Consider the following 27197-nt stretch of genomic DNA (forward strand, 5'->3'; position numbering starts at 1 on the left):
TTAAAAATTTGATGAATAGTTATATCAATAGTTATAATAGTAATTAATATTTCTATTTTATTATTCTTTAACAAATATATCAGAAAATATACAATGATATGAATTAAACATATTAACAAAGACAAATCAACCATATTTATCCAAAAATTCAGAAAAATGTTCCACTTCAGCTTAATTTTCTGAGTCCATTTTACCTGAATGCATTCAAAACCCTTTCCCATAAAATGTTATATGAACTGTAAAAATATTTTCAGTATAAGCCAACCATTTCATAAAATGCAATATCCTATAGGTTTTTTTTTTTTTTGTCATAGCCTTATTGTTTTAGCTGCAGTACTCTTATTATCAAGAGAAAAATGCCTTACAGGTTTTTAAATCTTTGCTGCCCTTAGTTATCCCAGACTGATAAACACATAATTGTTTAAGGTAAAGCACATTTGTATAAACAATGCAATAACACGTTAAGTGACTGGCTGCCTATACTGAAAAAGCCCAGTCCTTATTTGTTTCATTTTACCTGACTCCCAAAGTGTCTGCCTTGATCCAACTGAATGCATAGCTGCAATTAAATAAAATACACACTTCAATCACAAATGTTAGTGTTGCTGCTGCATCTGACTTCCTGTCAGAGGGGGTCCACCCCTTCAAGGCTCTGGGACACAGATAAGCATGACTGCAGCTCCACTGCAAATGACCTTAAGTCCTCATGTTTATATCAGCTGCTCACAAAATCATTTATTATTAATTAATTAATTAACTAATTAATCAATTAATTAATTAATTGCAGTGCCTAGATTTCAAATCAGAAAAATTGAACTGGCATAGATGTTTACATCCTTTTATGTAGAATTTTCGCTCATACTTTAATCATATCTGTTCTCCAAATTAGAGCATTTGGATTTATTTAAATTAATACCAATATTACATATTTATCGTGATGAAACAATGAAATAGCTTTCATTTTTGAAAAAGTGTAAGTCTGTCATCACTGATATAGACAGCTAAAAAAATAAGTCAAAATAATTGTTTTATCTAATGAATCTAACAGGAAGCAAACGTTTGTGGATTTAAATGGAAGTTGTTTATAAACCACTTCAGGGTCTTGATTCTGTGAAAATCTCTCAGCTTACTGTTTGGTGCATATTTGTAACAGCTCGCACACAGGAGCTCATATTTGCATATGAATTTATTTTTTATTTATCTTATTTCTTTAGTCTCCCTGTTTCAATAACACGCAGGTCTCAATAGACATAGTTTCAAATCAGTGCTGTCACTGGAAAATGTTGTTGTGAATTTTGTAATAGCATGCACACTAATTTAATTCTATAACTGAGTTCCATGAGTGAAAACAATTAGAAAATTACTTTCGATTAACTGGGTGTTTCCAGTATAACTCAGAGCCTCGTGGGAAGTTTATCTCATGCAAGCTGCAACCTATCATTTGGAATTCGTCCAAATGCTGTGCAGCCTATCGCGGAGGTGGTCTCGGGTGTGCCCATGTCCAGTTTCACGTATAAAAAGCCAAAGTTGACCATTTTGACTACTTTGACCCCCCAATCAAAAGGCAAAATGAGTCTCTCTGCGAAAGACAAGAAAGTAGTCAGAGAATTCTGGCAAAAAGTGTCCGGCAGTGCTACGGAAATCGGCAGCGATTCTGTGTGCAGGTAAATAAACCTACTTCTTCGTTTTAAAAAGATCCATCTATTTACTCACGGACTCATTTTTTTAAAAATCATATTATGTATTTTTTTTAACTCAGGATGCTGATTGCGTACCCGCAAACCAAGACTTACTTCTCCCACTGGAAGGACCAGAGCCCCACCTCCGCTTCTGCGGTGAAGCACGGAGAAACTGTGATGGCTGGAGTGGGAGAAGCTGTGAGTAAAATCGACGACCTCACTGGGGGTCTTTTAAGCCTCAGCGAGCTGCATGCCTTCACTCTGCGAGTGGACCCCGCAAACTTCAAGGTAGGTTTAACTCATTTTGAATAAATGGTATGATGCACACATTTTGATTTTCTCCTCAAGATCTAATTAAAGAAAGAAAGAAAGAAAGCTTCTCAGCATATTGATATTGGGTCTTGTACTCTGTAGGTCTAAATGCAATTATCGTCTTTTCACAGATTCTCGCTCACTGCATGATGGTGGTCTTCGCCATCATGTTCCCCAGTGATTTCACCCCCGAGGTGCATGTGTCCATTGACAAGTTCCTGGCTGCTCTGGCCCGTGCCCTGTCCGAGAAATACCGATAATCTGCAAGCAGGAGAAGCAGATGGCGGACACATGCAGCATGTACTTGAATACTCTCTGTCAGTCTGAAAATGAATTAAAAAAACAAAATGCAATCAAAGTGTTTGTGTGGTGGAGTACCTTTTCCGGCGGAAGTACAAATTAATATGATTTCAAGTCAAGTGGAATAAATTCCGAAGAAATAGAAAAGGAATAATGCATGTCTACAATATTTCAACAATATTAATCTAAAAATGCTATGGAAAAAATAAAAATCATTTGTACAGCAAAATTAATAAGCATTATAGTTGTAATAACACATGTATTAATTTACCAGTTATACGAAAATATGAGTATAAGAATTTCTACACATAAAACCAAAGAACACATGCGCATGCATCTCTTTTAGCACTACTATTACAACAATATAAATATACTATACAGAGAGTGATATATTAGGTCTATGTACTACATGCTTTAAGTGGTTTTTCTTTTCTTTTCTTTTTTTTTTTGAGGGTGCAAAATTAAAACAGCACACCAAATAAAGATAATTCTATTAACAATTTGCAGTTGCACTTAATATAATTACCGATTTTTGTATGAGAAATCTGTTTGATGTAATAACAAAAAATAAAATTAACAACAACAATTATAATAAGAAATACATACAACAAAGATAGATCCTTTAGTCAAAAGACAAATGAGATAAATAAATAATACATCCGAAGTTTTTAATAGGCAAGTAGCCTACTCATTATGCACATGCTCATCATCATTATTTTTTCAATCAACAACAACACAAAACAAATGTTACTACTAATACTAATACTACTACTACTACTAATAATGATCACTATTATTATTATTAGTAGTAGTAGTATTAGTATTATTATATTAATGGCTCGGATTTATATGGCGGCAAAAATTATCAATGGAATTTAGATCCTTAAGTCAAAGTTAGGCTACAAGCTGCAGTATAAATGAGACGAATACGTATACATCCCAAGTTTTTAATAGCCATTGTACATCTCATTATGCTGAATGGTCACTTTCAAAATGTCATGTTATGATGATTATTATTAACAACAAAACATTTGCCTATACTGCTACTACCAGGTTTACTACTACTACTGATAATAATAACAAAAATATTAGGCTTATATGGTGTATTGTGTCAAATTCTTCAGCTCAGCTTATGTATTGTGTGTATATAAAAATACCTACTGTATATTCACAGGTTGTGTGATTAAGGTGATTTGTGCTTTATTTGAATGTTTTCATTTTAGCCCTTATACCCCATTCAGAGAGAGATGTTATAATAATGTGATGTCGCATATGATTATCATAATTAATCATGATGTAACACTTTGAAAATGGCCATTCCTCACTTTAATATTATCCTTATAATACGTGTTCTTTCATTTTCGTAATTTTTAACAAGACTAAAACTCAAATCCTATGGTCTTGAAACTTTGAATGGATTCCCCCCATCCACCACTGAACGACATACATTTTGAAAAAAAAAACTTATAATTATAATTCATAATTTATAATATAATTTTACTTGATTTTGCTCCTGATTTGACCATAAACACATGCAGACACAGAGTTGTGGAATATGCGTATTCTTTTATTTATTTTTGCCTTTGAGACATGACAAAAAAAAGAACTTATGCTCTGCGTGATCTTCTGCTGAATCTCTCTAGTGGTACTGTCTTCCCAGGGCGGACACCACCACGGCCATGAACTTCTGGAAAGCTGCCTGGACCTCACCAGTGAAGCCTTTGCCCATCTTAGTGGCGAGCACAATGGTCAGGCAGTCGGAAAGCAGCTGCAACACAAGAAGCATCAGACAACATCAACAACATGAAAGGTTGGGGTTTTTTTTCATAGTCTTCTAGAGTTACATTAGTTTATCAGTTTACCCTGAAGTTATCAGGATCCACGTGCAGTTTCTCGGAGTGCAGCACGCTCAGCTCGGAATAGACGTTCTTGATGTCGTCCATGTTCTTCACAGCCCGGTCCAGACCGTGGAGGATAGTTACTCCGTGTTTTGCAACCGCCGGATTTCCCATGATTGCAGCGGCGTTGTAGAGGTTTCCAAAGTTGCCGAAATACCTCTGAGTCCAGGGGTAGACGATCAGACACCTGAGAAATACGTAAAAACATGCATAAGTTGTAAAACAAACAAACAAAAAACAGCAAAAAAAAAAAACAAAACGAAAAAACATAAAAACTTGCAAAATATATGAAAAATGTAAATGCACAATGTACTTCGTCTTGCGCATTCGTGTTGAGAAAAAACAAACAAACAAAAAAACAGAAAAGGTGTCTCACCTGCAGAGAGCTGCAGGGCCCACGGATTCATAGTCAATCTTGGAGAAGATGTCCGCGATGGTGGAGCGCTCGAAATCTGTCCACTCGACCATTTTGCTGGTTGTTGGTTTGTTCCACTAGTCCTGTGTTGGTCAGTGAAAGATGCAACTTTTAAAAGGGCCATTTCACCCCTCCCCCAAATGATGTGCTTGGAATCCGATTCAATCATTGGTTGAAGTGGGGAAGTGGGCCGGCCAAGTATCACGGATTTGCAAAAATGATAAGGAAAGTGTTAATCTGCTCTGCTTAGATATGCCCAAAGCTGAGGAAAAAGATATCGCTGTATGTGTCCTGCAATTACTGGAACCATCTCGTCTGCCCTGATCAGAAATTAATGATATATTAACGACTCTGAAACCTGGATCAACATCAGTTTTCTCGTTCTGGATTCAGATGCAATTTTAAAAGTATTTTAATCTTTGAACCCGGAGAAAAGTGTTTTGATTTCTTTTGAAAAAATAAACAGCCCAAAACAAGCAGGAAATGTCTTGCAAATTGCAAGAAATGAGTGGATTTAGATAAATAAATAAATGGATAAATAAATAAATAAAAGCCAGGGGAAAATGTCCATTCAACTGTATTTATAATTATCATTTAATTGACAGAAAATTGTGATTTCTTAAGCATTTTTAGAAAAGTTATTTCCTCTTTTTTTCAAACTTATTTTATTTGAATTTTTCAAACTAATTTTTGTGCTTGTAATATTGCCTTATTTTCATGTTTCTGAGAGAAATCAAACACATTTCCTCAGGTTTCATTGTGTGAAGTGTTATCAAAAGAGGTGCAAAAAACACATTGCTGTTTAAAAAGGATGCGGTCTGATGTTATCCAATGGTTCTTTTCATATGAAAAAAGGGAACAATTTTACATTTCGAATACTTTGAGCATACCTCGTTTTTACTCTCAATTTTTAACTAAATGATGGCTGCAGAAGATGTTCTCAACCAGAGGTCCTTGAGGGAGATCCAGGGGGCCCCATTAAAAATGGGTGCTATTTTATTTTCACTAATTCACTATTGAAGTGAAACCAATGTGAGAAGTCATAAGGGTGACTTTTCTGATGACAGGTTTCACTTTCTCTGCAGTTATTACTTTAACTGTAGTTGACAACTATTAAATGCTGGTCTTAATCATATATAACGCGCAAGATGTTTTCAGGTCCCTAAAGTGGAATCAGATAGGGTCCATGACTTTATGTGTATCAGTTTAGGGGTCTCTGGCACGACACAGGCTGAGAATCACTGGACTACAATATTCTTAATTAGCTTGAATTTAAATGGCATTATATCAGCTTTCTATGTGGCGACATTTACCATATGTACAACTAATGTTGTACATTATAATTTATCCAGTCTATTTAAGTGGTGTCCACAGGAGAAGGTGATAAATCCAGTAGAGGGCGCTTCTATACATCAGGTCGCTTTGACCGCTCCACTGGACACTATGCAACCATAACTTCATGATGAGGAAAGTGTCTCTTACATTACATAGAAACATTGTCAGTCAGTGTAAAATAATTTTTGTTAAATGACAAACGCCTTCTCCCCGAGCTCAGTTTAGCCTGTGCATTTATCAGATTTCCAGACAACACAATACATAACAAAAAAACACAAGTGATTACCATTTGACGTCATTTTAATCTTCAAATGAAATGTCCTGTATCGATGGTCCTATTCTGTAATATAGCGTCATGTTCCTAATCCATTCCCCCCATTTTCGATGCGATTAAACCTGAGACACACTGGAAAACAATCTGAATTTAGGGTCAGGTAGTGATCCACATTATGTGTGGGGTGTGCCCTGAACAGCTGTAAAGGAACATAAGTTACATTTATTCAAATATGATACCCCAAAATATTGTACTTAACTTGAGAATTTCAATTTTCGGCTTATTTACAGGCAGATATTGTTGCATCCCCTCCTTTCTCAGAGTAGGTGAATGTGAAATTTATAGATGTGCATTTCCAAAACGACGATCCAAAAGAGTGTAACAGCTTATTGTAAAGCCTCCTGGAGTTGTGATCTGCGATATTTGGCTATAGAATTGACCTCACTAGACGTGCATTGACTGCATCAGTTGGTAAAGGCGTTTCACTTTTATGTAAAGTAAACAAAGAGGTGGATACATTATTAAGGAAAACTGTTAGCGTCCCCTCATTTTGACAGACACCAGCACCTTGGACAGCTCCCTTCCTAGCTTCTTTATAAACCAAATCATTCTACAATTTCTTTGTATTTCTTTATCCCTCAAAAAAAAAGTAAATTATAATAATAAATTAAAATATTCAATATCACTACTACGTCATCTGCAAGTAACGATTTAACGATCTGCTTTAGTTGTACAACCTGCTATCAGAGGTCTTGTTTTATGCAACGGTTCTTAAGGAAATCCTGCAGAAATAGTCAATGTTTGATGGATAAGCATTGAGCCTGTGCTGTAGTGAGCGTGCAGGCATGCGATTTGGCTGGAAAGTTAGATTTTTTAACAACGCCACTGTGATCAATTCAAGGTGTTTCGACATTTGAGTCAGGAGTAAATGACTTTATTGGTTATTTATGGCATATTTTGTTGCAAAGGAAATTAATTTCGGCAGTCATTATGGGTTCATTGAAATGTGCTGTAATATGAGTGCGACAAATTGTCAAATTGTGGAACTGCTGGTTTTCTACTAATGCAAGGTATTTTTCAGTTTCATTTGAGGGACTGTAATCTTCTACGATTGTGCGTCTGGAACTAATGACTGAACAATATGATAAGCTTACAGTATTTTTTTCTTCGTTTTACATTAACCTAAAAAATATAAATTAATTAATTTAATGGCTTTACCGTAGCCTATTTATTACTTTTAAATAGGTTGTGTGGTGCACCTAATACAATGCACTCACTGAAGTCACCAGCTCATTTAAAACGGTGCATTTCGAGATCGAAATCAATGAGTCTTGGGATTTTTGAGCTGTGACGTAAAAACCCTGATAGATCTGGGGTATAATTTTCTGGATTAAAATAGATTTTCACAAGCCTAGTGTCCCACAATCAGTCATTGTAGTCAAAAGTCACTGAAGCCGGACCAGCGCCAAAGACTAACCCTAAAACTGACTCCAGGGGAGGGTCTCGAGCCCCGGGCCAGCTAAAGGATTTTACATTAGGCTATCTTATCAATTTAAAGTTGTTGGTCTAGCCAATTAAATATTAAATATTAAATATTAGATGTTACTGATTTGAAATAGTAACTGGGTTTTGGGTGCCGGAAGTTATATAAATCCTCAGGTGCTGCTGCGCGTGCACCCTGATAAGTATCCTACATATATAAGACTGTGCAGTGATATCTCCTAAGGTACAGTATGGTGGGTTGTGGTTTTATTCATTTCACTGCGGTGTTTGGTTGCAGTGCTTTTACCCTCAAAATATATTTGGATGTAACCCCTTTGTGTAACCAACATCTTGATAGATGACTGTTATTAAATGACACATCTTTTGTAATGGATTACAATTACATTTATTCTGTAATTTGATTACGTGACACTGTTAAATGTAACTGATTAACGCTGTTCGTAACATCATGTGGCTACTGCATGTTTTGACCCTGAAGATTTAGCTTTTTTTGTATTGCACGCTTTATGAGACATTGTTTCCCTTATGCGGGTAACACGTTGCTTTACAATGTTGTAGAATATCTGTAATTCATCGTTAAACACCAAGCTATTGTCAGTGAGACTGATAAATAGCTAGATACCTGAACTGGCATTCAGGAAAGCTATTGCTGGAGCAGGGGGATCCTATCGCCGAATATTCTGTTCCGGCCGGACATTTTTCAAGGTGACACATAACAATGGCAGCGACAGTATATGGATGTGCGGTAGGATAGACTTTACAACCAGGTCTTCCAGTCAAAACCAGTCAGACTGTATTCGTCTCTATTGCATGGCATACATTATTTCGCCTTCAACAAGCTAAAGCCATTGTTTGGTTGTAGAAAACAGTCACAGCTCGCGACCGACTCTACTGTGTCGCAGCTAACGCGAAGTTAGCTAGAATGCTAACATCATGTTTAACCCATTAGCCGGGTTACCAGGTGACCGAAAATCCATGTACGGTCAGTCACAAAACAGCGTGTACAAAAGTGGCGATAAGACCAGCCCGATTAGCGTCATACTGGTTAGCTCTGGCAGTCGAGGGAACAAACTGCTTTTCCGATACCCTTTCCAAAGAGTGGCTGAATGTCCGTCATCTCTTAAAGGTAGGATTAGCTGAAGTAGCATTAGCCGAGAAATCAATGCTGATATGAGTTACACTTTATTCAGGGGATAAACTCGGTGGCTTCGTGTACGCACTTTCACATATTTACACACCTACAGAGGCTGGGCAAGGCTACAAACACTCACTATATTATACAGCTGGGGGTCATGCCTATGTTTCCGAGGGCCTAGTCTAGCCATGTGTAGAGCTTTGAGCATCCGTCTCTCGATGTAAACCTACTGTACTGTGTACAAGTCTTTGGCCCCTATGTTATTGTAGCAATGTTTTTTTTTCTCAGTACTCTTTTTACTAAAATAACAGAAGATATGTACACAGTATTAAAAACGTGCATATTTCAGCCTTAACTCGGTCTAAAGATGCATTTATTTAGTGTGACCTCCCTTTCCACTTAGCATGTCTTGAACTCTCTAGAGCAGACAATATGAGATACACAATACTAATCCTCTTGTGTATTTATACCAGGCTGCATTCAAGACAAGGCCAAAGCTCAAAATTGATTGGTCGACACCTTTTGATATATATGTATATATAAAGCATTGTAATAAGTCATTTTCACCTCGTTACATTACACCAATGGCTGTAGGTGAGCCATTTCAACATACTGACTCCGGAAAACATGCACTGAACATTTGACTTAGGGTGGAAACATTGACAGAAAACTCTTTAAAAATGTCTAACCTGTGATACTAAGAGGATACTATGCTGGGGAACATGGAATCCACTGAGCATTGATACACCTCCATACAGCAGCCTAGTTATATGTATTTTACTGACTGGAGTGTGTGAAGCCACAGTTTTCAGTTTCAAGCAAACATGGCGCTTCTGTCATTATGTGATGGAAAACCCCTCTTTTGTACACTGTTCCCCTTTTTTGAAAAACTCTTCCTGTTGTTTTGCACACTGGTATGTTAATAGGTTGTTTGAGCTTACAGTAAACTGCGATTTAGATGATTACTTCAAATTCAGAGTCTAGGGATGCACAATATTTCGCTGATTTCCAATATGCTGATATTTTGCGACATGTTGGGTGATTGTCAATGCCGACAATGACATATGTGCTTATATTTTCTACCTAATTGCATAGAACATCAAGTCTCTCCTGTTGTGGAATTTACATATTACGTCTGCTCTTAGTGCGATAACCCACTGGTGGCAGATGTAGACATAAAATACAATGCTTTTTGAAATTTACACATTCACTGGGCAAAACAAGAAATCTGCTCTACTTATTCTTATGCATCAAATTTGTAACAAAAAATGCTAAATTCCTCCCACTTTAACAGGCTTGGACGATGGTCTCCCCAAGACAGTCCTGACAATAGCTAAAATCAGGGCAAATTTGACCTATATCAACTTTTTAAAGTCGCATAATTAAAGTGTCATCTTGTCGGCCTGTCATTTTGGCAGAATAGTTCATATCTGGTTAGTGCTGATATTTCCTTTTAAAGCTGTTATTTGCCAACACTGATGACATGCAGATATTATCGTGCATCCCTATTAGAGTCACACCCTGTAAAACAGAGTTATCTGACTACAAAGTAGTAGCCATCTAATATAACTGATGCAAAATGAAAATATTGATACATATTGTAATCGTTATGAAATGCCTTTATTTTGAAATTCTCATTGTACATCTGTCTCAACATTTCTGTCCAAGTGCAACCCCGTCCCGAATATTCAAACAGTGTTATCATATTTGTGATATCAGTAAATGTTGTATTGTTTTCCAAAGAATCAATATATTATCATATAATGTTGTGATCTACACCCCTAGTAATATGTCTGAGATTTGACTTTTGTATAACTTTCATTTAAGTTTGTTGTCATTGCAGCATATCATAAATTGGACGTATGCCTAAAATGGCAATAATAGGTCAAGAATGACTGCAAAACTGCTTTGGCAAAGAGAATTAAATGTCTGGATTAGACTTTTATCAACACAGAGACCGACCCTCAAAAATAACAAACAGTACTATTGGGATTTAAACAGTAAAAGAGCATATTGAGGTCACATAACACATCTCTGACACGTTTGACACACACACTGGTTTGACACCTGTTTGTTTTTTTAAAATTTGTTTTTAACTGGCATCAATAATCATGTAAACTAACACGTTTATCTCTGTCCACAAGGGAAACAACGGAGTCCATATGCTCTGAACACAACCGGGGATGGTCTTGAAGATCAGGATGGTGATTCAAGGTATTTAGTTGGTCTTCATTTCTTTTTGTGGATTTTGAATTAGTTTGTAAATTGAATGTAGGTGGACACACTGCCAATTTGAAGATATTTTAAGCCACTTACTCTCATTAGCTTTTTCCTCCCCAAGTTATTTGATTTTTTTTTGTATTTTTTTTTCCCAAAAAACCTCATAGTATTTTTCAAGAGGAGTTGAGGAGCATGCTTTATTTAACCCTTGTGGTGTGAGCAACATTAAACTCCTTAATATACTTAAAAGAAAATGCTGTATGGGTGGTGCTCCTAAAGCTAAAGCTATCGTCTCACCATATGTCGAAATGTCCCTTGAAATTTGTCATAGCGCCAGCTGCTGTTGGAATACGCTTGCTTATCTGAACTAGCAATAGAAAAAAAACCTCCCCTTCAAGTGACTTTATTTTCTTGTTAGCCCTGGTCATCAGAAAACAGGGCACAAATAGTTTCCACATGCTTAAATAAACAAGTTAAACCACATTAGACTCTTTTTAAACTAAACAATAAGTTTGTGAGAAGCTGTCAATAAGATTATAAATGCGCATTGATCATATAAAAAAAAGGATGGTACATCATGATTTTACAAAAGCTAAGAGATGAAACGAGAGGACTACTTGTTTATCCAGAGGGTAAAAGAAGGTTGCTGTTGGATGCGGCAGATATTTAACCAATGATCTTCTGTTATTTATGGTATAAAATGTTCTGGCTGTGAGCCACATGAGCATGCATAGAACCACTGAAAGTAGTAAAAATATGCAGAATTAAAATATTATGTAGCCACAAATGCACACTATAAAATTAGCAGCAAGTGTAAAAGGAAAGGACAATTTCCCAAACAAGGAAACATGGACAGAATTTGATCTCCTCACTGTTGTTGATGCCTGTAAATAAAAATAAAATGAAAATATCAGACAGAGAACCTTTCTGTCTTGCCTGTTGTTTGAAACAGCATTTAGTTTTCATCATTGCTTCTGCTTTATGGATGGTCATGCTGGTCAGTTGTTGGTTGGCTGAAATTACTTCACAGGGCTGTAAGAAGCAGATAATTTAAAGTCTGTTTTATCACTACAGCTCACCAGGCAGATAAAACAGGCAAACAGGCACAAGTTTTTTTTTCTTTCGCTCAGTTTGACCCCACCAGACTCCCATTTCAAACAAGAAAAAAAGCATGACCTTATATGACCTTTTAGAGAGGTTAAACTAGGGTATATAAAACTGTTAACAGCACAACAGAACCTTATCGGAATGATTTGAGCATTTAGTATATAGGACACATGTCATTTTTGTCTTTGTTAAATCCTGTGGACTCCTTTTGAACAGTTTGAAGTCACACAGTAATAGCTTTATAAAAAACAGTATTAAATGATGTGCAGCATTTAAAGGAATATTTCTTCTCCCAAACGATCGTTTTGTATATTGATTCATGTTATATTCTGTTGAATTCGTGAAGAAAACTCTGCTTTTCTCCACAGTGAATGAATAAATCAAAAACAGATTTTTTTTTACAAATTCATTTTGGTAGTAGTGGGCCATGTTTAAAAACAGCAAAACTATATCAAAACATTTCTATGCAAACTCGCACACACCTTGTGCAGTGTAATCTCATTTATCCAGTCGGGTGCCCTTACTATTTGAATCCCCGTCTACACATATTTCGATATATTTAAAATTGTTTAAAAGAAATTCTGTTCATACAATCTTAGTTTTATAAAATAACTTTGTCCACATTAGAAGGTGAACATGAATCCAAAGGCCCACCGGTGTTCGCTGTCATCTGCAGTCTCCCCGTGTCTCAAGGGTAGTGAAGTGTATATGCAACGTTACCTCTCTAAAACACCAACTGTGGATCTCATCACCGTGGATTTCACTTCTATATGAGGCCAAAGGAGCTAATTCAAAGACACAAGTGATGCTCTGGACACACAAAAGTTTTCCTTCAGCAACAATCACACTCTTAAAATGATTCCATCATTTGCTGGTTCATCCGGGTCTGTTTCAAAACTGCCGTTTCTGGTAGACATTAAACGGCGTTTGCTGAGGTGAACCAAATATTACAGGGTGCAGCAGACGCCAAAGTATTCATTAGTCCAAGCAGTGCTAACAAAACGCAAACAAACTGATGTTAGTCACCCATAGCTATTGTTGTCATCGTTTCCCAAACACTTCGTTTAACATATTCACACACAAGAAGATTACAAAAATCTTCCTTCTAGAGGGCATTTTCAAAATTCTCCATTTTATTGACCTTAACTCTGTTTGCACATGGACGAGAGGCTAATATGTAGAGGAAAAAAAATTTTTTTTAAATAGTTGTATACTTGCAGACAGGGCTTAAAACACTTTAACATAAATGCTGTCATGCAGGGACGAGTAGCACGCCTACGCTGTTCATGCAAAACTCTGATTATACTGCACAAGTTGTGTGAGAGTTTGTAATTCTATGTTTTAATATAGTGTCGCTGTTGTTTAACATAGTTCCCCTTTTACTCCAATTCATCAAACAAATTCTGCTTTCGGATTTATGGTTAACCATGGAGGCACAATGTTTTCTTCACAAATGCATGGTAACACAGGACGAGTAATTGACACATAATTGATCATTTTGGGGGTGAAGTATTCCTTTAAGTGGCTGGTCATGACTACATTAAGTAGCTTTACTGTATCTTTTTGAGTAATTTAACATTTTTATTTGCTTTTATGGCAGTTTTGAACTGGCATTTAATCTCACATATTTCAACTTTAATGACATTTAGGCTTAGTCAGGGTAAATTGCTAATTTTCTCGAATCAACATGCAGACCAGCATTTTCACATCACAGTATCACATGTTTGTTTGGGTTGTTCTGATGTCCATTTTATGCATTCAGCCCAACTGTGTGTTGCATTTTCCCTTTTGTTTGCTTTTTTCTTCTTTTTTATGGCCCAATTCCCATTTCAGAGAACAATCTCCACTAACTGACGAACAGTTGGTAGCAGGGTAAGACCAAATCATTCTAAACCACCTTTCCTTCGCTTAGATCACCCCTGTCTTTTTTTATCCCCTTCTTTCCTATTTTGTGTCCTATATGGATCCCCAACTCTGATCTCAGTAAAATCCTTGTAAATTATCAGCAGCAGATCCAGTGAATCGGTACTTTGGTTGATTCAGGATTTCAGTTTTGTTCTCCTCTTAACTATATGCCATTTAAATAAAAATCCAACAGTTTAAAAATATAATTAAAGTTTTAATTCACATTGATTATATTGCCTTTAGCATGTAGAGTCAGCATTACAAAACAACATATAAATCAAATGCAAACTGCACTAACTATGACACATTCTTTTAAAATTGCGTTGGAGAGGTAAGTCTATAGTGTGTTTGATTTTTTTTTTCTGGAAGTTAACGCCATGATTTTTATCCCTTTGACTGCAGCATGAGTTACTTAAGTCAAACCAGCATGTGTCTTTCACATTCTTAATTCATACAGCGACTTCACTGTTTCTGCAAGGAGGCTTCTTCCTCTTTTCTCCTCTCCAGTAGCCACACAAGCTTTTTTATTTGTACTGTTCAATTACATTACAGGCAGATGCATCTGATTAACGTAACCCCTTTCATAGACAGGAATGTGAAAATTGTAAACAAACAGCTAATTTAAAACATTCTTATTTATCCCGGCTGTTTCTGTGCTCTGCCCCTCTCATCACACCCTGCACACTTCTCTTATTCGGGCTGTTCTTCCTTCTTCAAGGTTCTCGGACATCATCCTCGCCACCATCCTGGCCACCAAATCTGACATGTGCGGGAAGAAGTTTGAACTGAAGATAGACAATGTTCGATTTGTGGGTCACCCTACTCTCCTTCAGCATCCTCCCATCATCCAGGCAAGCAACTCACAGAGTCTCATTAAAATAAGTCATTCTAGATTTGTACAGAAATCCAAGGGTAAACAAGATGTTATGCAGTGCTCCTCTGGTCAGATAGCTTGTCACAAAGATACATTTATATGGACCCTAATATTCCCCTAATAGTCAGAATAAAAGTCAGATCAGAATAAAAATGCCTCATGCAACCACCTCAGTTGGAAGAGACTGGCCTGATCGGTAGGAATTTTCCTCGTAACGATAACATTTAATCTGATCGTTTCTCTGTGATTGGAGTAAAGATATTCTTTCTGTGCATGTGTGCCCCACTTGGGAATAAATTTAGGTAATATAGCTGCTACTTCTGCCTTTATGCTGCAAACCTACAAACTTCTCTCTGCTGATTTTGACAGTCGTTCATAAATTCAAAAAATATGTAGCGCTGTATGCGTAGTACCACAATCCTAAGTGAGTTCGGTGATTAAAAAATATTTTCTTTGATTTTGAAACAGTAGCCGTATGAAATGCTGTTTCAAGCAGAATTGTGGAGTTGCTGGACGTAACAATCATCTATTACTACCAGTAGCATTGGCCAATACGTAAGATGTCCATTGGAACATCAGTAAATTGTAGACAACACGTTTTGTTCATAGCCCCAAGAGATTCAGTTTGTTTTCAAAAAGGAGGAGAGAAACCAGAAAGTACTCACAGAGAAGAAGAAACTGGAATCAGAGAATTACAAATTTTTTTCTTCTTTAAAAATTACTCAGACATTTTAATTGATTAGCAATTAATTTAAATACTTGACAGCTAATCAATTAATTGATGAATATTTGCAGCTCTTCCCATGATTGATAATATAGATTAAAAATGACCACATTCTGTTTTTTTTTCTCTTCTGGCTTTTGTGAGGCGATAAGGCTGTTTTCATTTCACCGTGATCCTCTCAATTTATTTTAGCTTTGAAATTTGGCACAAAAGTCCAAACAGTCAGCAGCGCCCCCTGCTGACTGTTTGTTTGTATGATGATGAATTTGCTGCGGTTTTGCCAAGATGAAGGTATTTGAAAGAGATAAAGCCAATGAGACCAAAACAGAGCAAAGGAGCCGAAAAAAAAAAACAAAAAAAGAAAAACAGTGCAGTCTAATAATATATAAGTTGTTTTGTGAGAATAATAGGAACAACCTGCAGTTAAGTGTCATATAATATAACAACATGTACTGTACATGAATAGAGCTTAATCAACACCTCGCTGACACAGTGTCAATAAAAGCTGAATTTTTCAGGTTAGAAACATTGATTTTTGGCAGAGATACTGTACTCTGTTTCAAAACATTGTGCTGGTGCAACTTTTATTGTGTTATATTTGGGAATTTAACAGTATTTTACATTCAGTATTGACATGTCATATCTAAATCTGCACACTGTAGGTTTACAGTTATAATTCTCTTTTAAACATGTTCATGTTATGCATCTTTAAAAAACAACCAAACAAAAAAAAAACACTAAAAAAACTTGTTTTCTTTCTGTGCAGGTTTCTAAGACAGATCCCTCACCTAAGAGGGAAATGCCTACGATGATCTTGTTTAATGTGGTGTTTGCACTACGGGTACGAAAACTCTTATTATATTTTTTTTAGACAGATTTTAAAGATTGATTCTCTAGCTGTTTGCTCTGCAAGTTAAAACAATTGGTGTATAAAAGTTATAGTATTGTGAATTGATATTTTCATTTTTAATTATGGCACCATTAAGTCAGCTGGCTGTGGGTGGGACACACATTTTTTGTCTTTTAATCTGTGTGTCTTGAGAGTGGGAGGAGGTGTGTATGGGTGATAATATTCCTGTATACCCTATCTGTGAGAGCATGGGAAGTCAGAGCGAGTAGGGGCCTATGTGCTCTGCGTAATCATTCTGCCCCAACATGGCACAGCCTGTCCCTGCCCATGCTGAGTCACTGTATCCAGTACAGCTGACATGGGGTGAGAAGTGCTTAGTCATGTTTTCTCAACTATATCTGTCTAGTAACTGTGGTATTCGCACCCGTACATTTCCATAAAAATAATGTTAACTAGATGGGTTATTTTAATATAGTAGTGCGTTTTTGCAAATGGGGGTAATTTTTGTGTATTTTTTATAATATTTTATGTTTGTATTACACAATATCTATATAATATATCTATAGATATATAAATATCTATGATTCTATATGTCCATTAATACAGATTAGTGGTGTTATTTGTTTTTATATGTATTCTGCAAAAAGATATCTAAATATATATAAAGGTTGCATTGCAAGTGGTGACTCGTAGCTGTCAACATATGTAGTGCAACTATTATTTGAATTGTATGTAATAATTGGATCTTTTTATAGTTTTATTGATCTTTAAGTTACATGCATGCTAAAATCTTACCCTGAAAGAGCACAGAAATCATTTTTATATTAAAAGCTCATGTTTAAAAGTTAACTGGCTGACATTAATTTAACTGAGCTACAAATAAAAGCACCTTTATTCCAAATGCAATGTCAAAGACTAATCACCAAGTTGTATATGTATTACTTAAATGTTTCTATCAAAAATACAACAGTTTAAAAGTGTCTCCCTTCGTCTCATCTCTTGCCTCTACAGGCAAATGCTGACCCATCAGTGATCAGCTGCATGCATAATTTGTCACGCCGTATTGCCATAGCCTTGCAGCATGAGGAGCGGCGCTGCCAGTACTTGACCAGAGAGGCCAAACTGATGCTGGCCGTCCAGGATGAGATCACCACTGTGACAGAAAGTAAGATACGCAGGTCTTGCACTATCATTGGGTATAATTCTGTATTTGTTATAGTACCATGTGGCCTGTCAGGATGTTGTGATGATGTATTACAATTGTGAAAGCTTATTTTGATTGTTGTTTTTGTTGTCTGTTTTTCCTGATCTAAGCGGATGAAAGTCCTCAGTCCCCATTTAGACAAATTCTTCCTAAATGCAAACTAGCCAGAGACCTGAAGGAGGCTTATGACAGGTGTGTAATTTACTATTTTATTTGTTTTTATATTGTTTTATTTCTCCCTTTCTCTGACTATGTAGAATATACATTTTTCAAACAGCTGACTCTAATATTCATGTTTTTGCAGCCTTTGTACAACCGGCGTAGTGCGACTACATATTAACAACTGGCTTGAGGTGAGCTTCTGTTTACCACACAAGATCCACAGGATTGGCGGCAACTATATCCCCCCTGAGGCGTTAGAGCGCAGCCTTAAGGCTATAAGGTGTGTTTTTACTTCTTATGCACAGAATAGTTAGTTTCTACACTGTTTTTTGTGGGCTTAAACTTTCAGAGCTACACTTCTGGCAACACCTCAATCAGCAGTTGTGGGATGTGACACTGAAAAAAAGGCCTATCATAACTGACCATAGATACTCCACCCAATGTTGCCTTTCTGAAAGAGAAAAGACGTAGAGTTGGGCTGTCAATTTAAGATGATTTTCATTATTGTTTCATCTGCCGATTATTTTCATAATTCATCTTTTAGTCTATTGAATGCTCAAAAATTGTGAAAAATGCTCATTGCAATATCCCAGAGCCCAAACTGGCATCCTTAAAGTTCTTCTTTTGTATCTATCACACATTTACTTCTTCATACATCATTTACCATCATAAATGACAAGTAAAGCAGCAAATTGTCCAGTTTAAGAAGCTAAAACCAACAAATGTTTTATAGTTTTGCTTAAAAAATGACTGAAATGATTACTAAATTCTGTAATAAGTGTTATTGATATTGAGGTTTTACATATAAATATGCTACATTTTAATTTACGACATATGATTTATAATATTTATTATTAGTTATTAATGTAGTTTCCTTCTTCTCTGTCTACAAATGCAACATTTCTTGAGGAAAGATGAAATATTTGTCTCTTATTTGCTCTCATATTCATTTATACTCATTCATACTTAACAACCTTATTTCTGAATAGAACCGGAAAGCAGCATAGTGTTAATTTGTTAATCAGACTTGGCTGCAAGTCATGCAAAACTCCAAAATGAGTCTGTAATTGTCATCTCAGAATAATAAAGGTAGAATACGCTAAGTCAACCTAGTCAGTCATTTTCTTTGTCATCATGACATAAACTTGCATTATAAACACATTGCAAAAGACTGCAGTGTTGCACTCTGGGATTTTTTAGTTAAATGACAGTAGAAAATTTCACTTTAATGTCACTAAACACATATAGATGCTGAAATCTAACTGTCATTCTTTTGTTTCATGTGTGCCTTCTGTGTTTAGTTAAATGTTAAATTTGTTTGACAGAAAACTGTTGGGAATAATTTCCTATCATTTTTTTAAAAAATTTTAAGCACTTTGTTGTATTTTAGCAGTGCACTGAAAGCAGCAGAAAGGCGAGATGAGCACACTTTAATGCATATTTATTGTAAGTAAGATTGTAATCACATTACAATCGCAAATCGCAAAGTTTTCCTCATGTTGAGCCCAACTGCTGACCCACAGGCCAACTTACTTAACAAGAAGTCTCTGATCCTTGAAACTGAGTATAATCCTCTGTCATTTTGGCATGTCAAAGTAGTATTGCGTGTTTAATTGCTAACTAAATGCTGTGTATTTCATTAGCTTCAATACCGGCTTACTATTCAAAGCCTCTTAAGTGACCTCGCCAGTATTCTGTGAACCATACTGCCACCTATTGATACTTAAGCATACTTACATCAGAGTTGTGATTGTCTCCTCGTTTTTGCCTTTTGAAGCTGCACATGTGAAATTAGTGTGAGTGCATTTAAATGATTAAATCGTAACAGCTCTGCAGAAAGACGATTTGATAAGTAATTAATGTGAGTGCTGCTTTCATGCTTTCAGATACACTTAGTTGTTCTGTTGTGCAGGCTGGTGCTAAAATGGATTCTGCAGAAGCCTCTCTAAAGATGAGCTCTATGTATTCATAGACTGTGTCTTCTGTTGTTTGATCCTCCAGACCCTATCATGCTCTGCTGCTTCTGGAAAATGAAAAGGCACTGCTGAGCCAGCTGCCTCTGGACTGCTCGCCTGCAATGGTGCGCCTCATCAAAACCTGCTCAGCTGTGAAAAACCTGCAGCAGCTCGCACAGGATGCTGACCTGGCCTTACTTCAGGTACAGTTCCACCGCCTGCATCACCAGCGCACTTTACAACTCTAGATGTCATTCTCTGATCTCAAAATCTATCTTAAAATTAGAAACACCTAAATATTTATAACTGCGTACAGTCCTTAAGCTCATTCAGAAATAAATAATTTAGTGATTATTTTGTCTTGTAAAGCCTTTTCCGTGTAAATAAAAGACAAAATGAATGTCAACAGAACATTTTTAATAGACGATCATGATACCTTCAGCTGTATGTGGCACTTTAACAGAACCATTAGAAATAGGAAAACACGGTGCAAAAAGAGGAACAATACTGTATACCTAAGATAAGGGAAATATACAGAACAAGTCATGAAATAGATATATGAAGACAAAGGACAGAATTTAGCCACAATTCAATCAAATACAAAAGATCAATAGAGATACCAATATATTGAAAATTACGAAATAAAATGTAACAAAAAAGAAAAAAGGTTTTTTAAACCAAAAGGCAATATAAACAAAAAGAAGAGACAAATAAAAAAACACAAAAGAGAGAAGTAGAGACATTAAAACAGCAAAGACCTAGATATAAATATTTACAGTTTTTTAGCTTTAATATTTATTTTCTCCATATATTTTAGCATCTTGGTGTAGTTGGCTAAGAACACAGTGAAAGAGGGAGTACATCCTTTCCACTTACAAGTATGAGTGATATTTAGCCAAAGTAATCACAAGCAAACAATATATAAAATGTCTGCATCCAGGTTGTCCATAAAATGAACCATATCATTGTAACTAAGTTATGATTTTTTGTCTATAATAGTGACAACCAGTTGTAAATGATGACCAATTGAAGTTGTTCACACAGAGAGATTACTGTGTTGATGGTGTCTTACTCCCATCTAGTGGACAAAATATAGTATGTACATCTAAGACCACTAAAGTCTGAGCTGTAAAAGAACGTGTTACTTATATCTCTCTTCTTCTGTTGATTTTCAGGTGTAAAGTATTTTTTATTTAGATTATTTTACATCATGTGCAAATCATTTTCCCTTTCAGATTTTTCAAATTGCTGCTCACTTGGTTTATTGGGGCAAAGCGATCATAATCTACCCGCTATGTGAAAACAACGTCTACATGCTGTCTCCTCATGCCAACATCTGCCTGTGAGTGTCCATGATGGGATATTAACCATGTTGTTATATTACAACATGATATGGCTTGTTAAATTAAATTAACAAATTAAATTAAATGTGTTTATGAAAGAGCTGGATTGGGTAATTGGCAGCACTTGTAATTTTCCTCTGTGTAGATAAAACTTTAAATAGCCTCTTCCTGACATCATCGTTGAAAATTATGTTTTTAAAAGCTGTGTTAATAATGTCTGCGATCTCTACCCGGATAGATACTCACCGTTGGCTGAGCAGTTTGCACAGCAGTTTCCTGGTCATGATCTGCCCTCCATGTTAGCCAAGTTCTCATTGCCTGTCTCACTGGCCGAGTTCAGAAACCCTCTGGAAGCTCCTGCACAGGAGGTAGGACAATTGTATTTTCATTAATTGTCATTAATTATTTTTATTTAAGTGTCACACTTTTTTTGGCCCTTTATACATGATTACAGGACACTTATTTTAGAACCATTCTCCGGTTTTGCATGTACCAAACAAAGTGTGGTAAAGGAAAACACTGAATATTTACAAATTGTCTCGATAAAGAGCCCTTTTTCTTTTCTCCCAGGCTCTTTCTGGATAATTATTATAATATAAATATAATATGTATTACATTATTTATATAAATATTAATATTAATATTAATATAATAATAATTATTATTTGCCAAGATGATTATATATATTTATGATACGCCAGTTTCCTTTGGCATGTCTGGCACACAACTTTTTTGGGGTCGTCTTCATAAATTTTGAAACTATTCAAGGCACTTACCTTTTTTGACATCTTGCTAAAAAAATTTTATAGGTGGTGAAACTGTCAGAGTCACAAAACTAGATAAAACATAGAAAAAATATACATTTAAATGTCCTTGAGAATAATTAATAATCATTATTGATGCATAATGAATAATGTTGGATGAATTACTATTTCTTAATTTATAAGCTATTTGGGATTTTTGGGTTTGAAGGGGTTGAGATTGAAGCTTTGAAGCGTTCGGGTCAGCCCTAAATAAATACATACTATACTATACTATACTATACTATACTATACTATACTATACTGTGAAAAAATGAACTAAATACCTCTGTTTTTAGTGTAAGTCAGCTTTATTTTCTTATGGTTTTTTGGGGGGCGGAGGGAATAATGTGATTTATATGTATCGTTTTCAGTCAGAAAGAACAAAAAAACTGTCAGTCTTCTTCTGAAAAACTGAACTAAGTGAACTCTCTTGAAAACAATTGTAATTGTGAAGAGATGTTTCTAGTTTGAAGAAATACCACATTTTTATATTGAAGAATAATTGATCGTGCCATTATGAACACCAACAGACATTTTTGTAGAAGTTAAACAAAAGTGAAATAATAGTGTCCGTGTTAATCCCTTGTGTAAAGTCATTCCTGTAAATTTGGACACTGTGTTGTAAGAGCAGAACCATCTGGTGTTCTCCGCTCACTCGTCTTGTTTTGGCATAGCTGCTGGAGCGTCGGCGCTGAATTATAAATGTCAAAGGGACATAAGCTCCAGCTTCTGCAGCCTCTATTTTTCATGAGAACAAGATCAGAGCCAGGGCTCTTTCTTTTGGCTCTATTTTGAGCGCGTATGGTACCCACGGCTGATAAAAAACATTTGACCTGGTTGGGGACAGGAGCGTGCTGAGCTTCACTTTTTATCCTGCGCTCAGCCTTGATGCAGTTTGCTGCTCTGCTCTTGACCAGGCCCAGCTGATCCAGATGGTGGTGTGGATGCTCCAGCGCCGCCTGCTGATCCAGCTGCACACTTATGTCTGCCTTTTGGTACCTCCCAGCGAGGATGAGCCCGGGATGAGGGATGAAGACCCTCCACTGGCAGCCAGAGTAGGAGGCCGCAGTCTCAGCACCCCTAGCGCCCTCAGCTTTGGCTCCCCAAGTATATCCTCACTCAGCTCTCTTCTCTGCCCATCTCTTTAGAAGTGTAACATGGTAATATGTAACCTATGATCATATGTTTACCTCCTGTGTATAGCCAGCAGTGATGACATGACTCTCACCAGTCCCAGTATGGACAACTCCAGTGCGGAGCTACTGCCTGGTGGGGACTCGCCACTAAACAAGAGGATGACAGAGACGCTGCTTGCCAGCCTGTCAGAACATGAGAGGCAGGTTATTCTCAACATCCCGGCTGCACAAAATCCAGAGGATCTGCGGATGTTCGCCAGGTAATTAAGAAGAAGCCTAGTGCATAATCTGTGCTTTTTTTATCTGTTCATTAAGGGTACACTATGCAGGATTTTTCTAAAAACAAAACAGTGTATAGACTCATGTGAAAGTAATTCCTCTCAATGATTACCTATGACAGACTAGTAGTGTGTAGCGGTTTATTCTTCTGCCTGCTTATTTTGTTGTGTTCGGGATGTTTCTGGGCGTTTGGGATGTTTCCAGGCGCAGCACTGACTTTATATAAAAGGTAGCCAACAGGTGCCAGACTGCAAGCAGCACACATCCAAAGGAAGCTATGAAATTCGTAGATAGAGCCGAAATAAAAATGCAGATATAGGGAACGGGAATAATTCTGGGGTTTGCTTTCTTAAGGGTGGCTGTTAGTCCTTGTCCTGGGGCAGGTGGCTAATGGCTGAAGTGGTTTGTAGTTAAGTACAACCGATAGCTAGAATCAAATAATATAAACACAGTGAACTCAGAGGCTCCAGGCTTTGAACCTACATGAAACAAGACAACAACACTCTTTATTTTTCCTATTGTCACAGCAGCGCATTACGCTTCATGCCTTCCTTTGCTTACTTTACACAATAAAAGACCAACTTAAACCACTAATAGCATTTTGCTAAGAATTAACTCAACAAAATAGCTTACACAAGTCACAAAACTTATTTTCAGAACTTCTCATGTAGTCCTATGGCTCCTGTCACTAATCTCTGAGCCCTCTCCTGGTTTGTTGAGCCTCTGTAAAGTACTGACGGAGAGTGGTAACACTCTGGGTGTGAGCAGACAGAGACAATAAATTTGTCCTCCTTTTCTGATTCTCATTAATGTCAGGAAATCTAAACTACTTCTCAGCACTGAAAGGTTTCTGAAACACAGCATCATGCTAATTTCTCATGCACTAGAAAATACTGTGTATTTGTGTCATTCCCATTGCATCATTCATATTGCCCGCTACAAATTTGCGTCTGTTCGAGTCATGCATTGTCTTTTTACGTAATCTTAATGCGAACACAACATTAGAAGTCTTAAAATGAAGTTGTTTGGTTATACCTGTTCCACGTGATATTGTTCACAAATGGTAACCAATAATTCCTACATAGTCTACCTTTAAATGTTTCTCAGCTCTCCACTGCTGTTTGCTTTTAGACAGTCAGATGAAATGCCCTTTCACACTTTGCAATTTGGGGCTGTCTGTGACAAAATATTGAAAATCATGAGAGAAATCATCAGTCGTCAATCAGTCGATATTGAACAATCTGACACAGATTGAGACCAAGATTTACCAAAACAGATAGACCCATTTTACACAGTGTGACTTACAATAACCTTCCACGATTGCTGTTGTCACACAGCCTTAAGGCGCCTTAACAGATGGGGTGCGCTTTTTAGTGAGTCATCCAGTGATTCACGTTGTTATAAATCACTGCTAATGCCTTCTCTCACAGGAAAAAAAGAAGACATTTGCATCGGTTTGGAAAGTAAACTTCTCTTAATTGCATTCACAGAATATTGGGAAATCTAATCAGAAAATATTGGCTGGAGAGTTGCGATAGTTTGCCAGCTGTTAGTTGAGTGCAGGTTTAAAATAGGAAATGTCTAGAACATCCCAGTACGGTAATCAGTGTTGTGTGCTACCTACTGCTGCACAGTAAGGAAAAATTTAATCAGGGCTGCAAAAAAATCTGTCTCATGGTTGATTTGCACAGCTAATAATTCAATGAAACTCTCAACCCATTTTGTCCGCCTGTTATGTTGACTGCTTCCAGGCTGCTGCACTATTTCCGGGGACATCACCACCTGGAAGAGATTATGTACAATGAGAACATGAGGCGCTCACAGCTCAAGACGCTGTTTGACAAGTTCCGCAGTGTCCTTGTGGTGACCAACCATGAGGATCCCATTATTTCAATCTTTCAGTCACCCATGGAGTAGTGGCATATCGACTGTATCAGCTCTCACCAACTGGAAGAAATGTCAGCTTGTGAGCAGTTAGCCTGCGGTGCTCACAGCTAAGTGCTATTGCTCAACGGTGTTTTTAAAATGAACTGACACAATGATTGCGTTCATGAGTGCAGATTTACAAAATGTAGAAAGTGGTTTTTTTTTCCTTTATGGGCCAAATGTTTGTTTACAATATTAAATTATTTTATACATATCAGAAACGCCTCAATTGTTCACTCTGAATATTTGAAAGATGGGTGTAGTTTGAGTGATGCATGATTGATTGGCAGCACATTGGTATCGCCTGATATTCTCCTTGTTGGCTGCTGGTGGCCTGTTGGCAAATAAGATGACATTGACAGATGGTAGTGGCCAATGTTTTTCTGCTGTGTCATGTCAGTTTTGCACTTTAAAAAGCATTGCTTGAGACTAGTTTTACTTGTTTGGGATGAACTGAGATCTTGCCCGGGACATCCTTCAGGGCAAAAAGATGTAGACTCACTTTCAACCTGTAAGGGGATGCCCTTATTTTTTCTCTGATAATGCTACAGTGTGAGCTACAAATCTGTGTTAAAAGCATCAGTAGAGCTAGTTACATTAGCTATTAGCAGCCTGTAGCAGCCGCTAACAGCTCACAGGGTTGCCTTGAGTTACGTTATTATGTGTTCAAGCTCTGTTCAGTAGAAATGAGTATTGGCCAAAGGTAAATTATAATGATCTAATGATTTGTTCAACTGTAATCATGTAGACTTTTGTTTTTGGCAAGAAACTTGAATATATACAGCTGTTTAAAGGAGAGTTCTTCCTATGTTTTCACAGCAATGTAAAATAGATACAGAGTAGTGCAGAAATGAGTCCTAAAACCTAGAAATGAGTTAGCAATTTACCATTTTGAGCTGCCTTGTCTTGAAGTTATTGAGTTTATGGGTTTTTGGTTAACACTGCCTCTTAAGAGACTCACATTTTATTCAACAACATAAAATATGTCAGTAAATACTTACAAACCTTAAAGTCTTTTTGTCTTTAACATGGTGGATGCTAGGTGGCTAAATCACACCGAAAACGATTTTACAGCCTTGTTGTGTTGGTGACGTTAGGTCATGTGACTGCAGTGTAGTTCGTTTATAGTCTAATTATAGCCTTTTACTTATTGCAATTGCATTTATGCTTTAAAGTGATGATAATTTGTGAAGATCATCTTACTAAACAAAACATTTAAGTATCCTACATGTTTTTTTTTTTTTGCCACAGAGCTCATTTTCTGCAGTTATCCATAATCCAAGAGAAAATTCCCATCGGCTTTTTTTAGAGGGAACCTGGGCGACTAACCTCCGTGTCAGCCTACAAAAAAATCATCCCTATTAGAAATGGAATTATGATATATGCAGCGTTTGAAGCAGTTACTTTTTTTTAAAAGAATGTTTTCATATGAAAGAAGTTTATTTTAAAAGTTGTTTATGTGATTGAGTTTATGTGCATTTTAAGAAAGGGTTTTAAAGGGCCGAAAGACTGACACTTAAGCTATTTTTTACGAGGAAGATTTATTTGTTTCCCTGGCACAAAAAGGGAATAATTAACAACAATAAAAAAAATAATAAACAATAACAACAAAAAAGCAGTGGTATCGGCCCAGTATTTCATAATCAGTGCATAACTTCATCTCCCTCTCCCAGATGTGTGAGATCGTTTGTGCTGACCAAAGAGGGGCATACTGAGTAATGATCATTCCAGACCTCCAGCTACCTCTCCTCAGGAATCCCAGAGGTGGGGAGCGAAAGACGGCAAGAAAAGAGAAGACTCCAAACATCAGACAGGCTCAAGCAGAGCGATCCAAACATCTGTGAAATCACTGAGTCAC

The 27197-nt window shown here is 36.7% G+C and overlaps 3 protein-coding genes across 5 annotated transcripts; 2 read left to right on the forward strand and 1 right to left on the reverse strand.

The window, feature by feature from the left end:
• The first annotated feature begins 1506 nt into the window (after window positions 1-1506).
• On the forward strand, window positions 1507-2349 carry LOC121964992 (hemoglobin subunit alpha-2-like). The gene is made up of 3 exons (XM_042515161.2): window positions 1507-1664; window positions 1760-1967; window positions 2123-2349. The coding sequence occupies exons 1-3, from the start codon at window positions 1570-1572 to the stop codon at window positions 2249-2251; spliced, it is 432 nt and encodes a 143-aa protein (XP_042371095.1). The 5' UTR covers window positions 1507-1569; the 3' UTR covers window positions 2252-2349.
• Window positions 2350-3837: 1488 nt separating this feature from the next.
• Window positions 3838-4723, reverse strand: LOC121956415 (hemoglobin subunit beta). The gene is made up of 3 exons (XM_042504608.2): window positions 4566-4723; window positions 4154-4376; window positions 3838-4059 (listed from the first exon to the last, which is right to left on the reverse strand). The coding sequence occupies exons 1-3, from the start codon at window positions 4655-4657 to the stop codon at window positions 3931-3933; spliced, it is 444 nt and encodes a 147-aa protein (XP_042360542.2). The 5' UTR covers window positions 4658-4723; the 3' UTR covers window positions 3838-3930.
• A 3704-nt stretch (window positions 4724-8427) lies between these two features.
• Window positions 8428-27196, forward strand: nprl3 (NPR3-like, GATOR1 complex subunit). 3 transcript variants are annotated; one of them, XM_088069155.1, is made up of 14 exons: window positions 8428-8842; window positions 10996-11065; window positions 14012-14050; window positions 14802-14934; window positions 16448-16522; window positions 17543-17696; window positions 17846-17927; window positions 18040-18177; window positions 19899-20055; window positions 21088-21194; window positions 21434-21563; window positions 22916-23105; window positions 23202-23394; window positions 27013-27196. In XM_088069155.1, exons 1-14 carry the CDS (start codon window positions 8650-8652, stop codon window positions 27056-27058), a joined length of 1707 nt encoding a protein of 568 aa, XP_087925281.1. In that variant the 5' UTR covers window positions 8428-8649; the 3' UTR covers window positions 27059-27196. The 3 variants fall into 3 exon arrangements, with proteins under 3 accessions (XP_087925281.1, XP_042361593.1, XP_042361594.1); XM_042505659.2 differs by lacking the exon at window positions 27013-27196 and adding an exon at window positions 25165-26670; XM_042505660.2 differs by lacking the exons at window positions 14012-14050; window positions 27013-27196 and adding an exon at window positions 25165-26670.
• Window position 27197: the final 1 nt, after the last annotated feature.

The sequence above is a fragment of the Plectropomus leopardus genome, chromosome 18 (genome assembly GCF_026936395.1).
Source record: "Plectropomus leopardus strain MGB_pleo_1.0 chromosome 18, ASM2693639v1, whole genome shotgun sequence".
Classification (NCBI taxonomy): Eukaryota; Metazoa; Chordata; class Actinopteri; order Perciformes; family Serranidae; genus Plectropomus; species Plectropomus leopardus.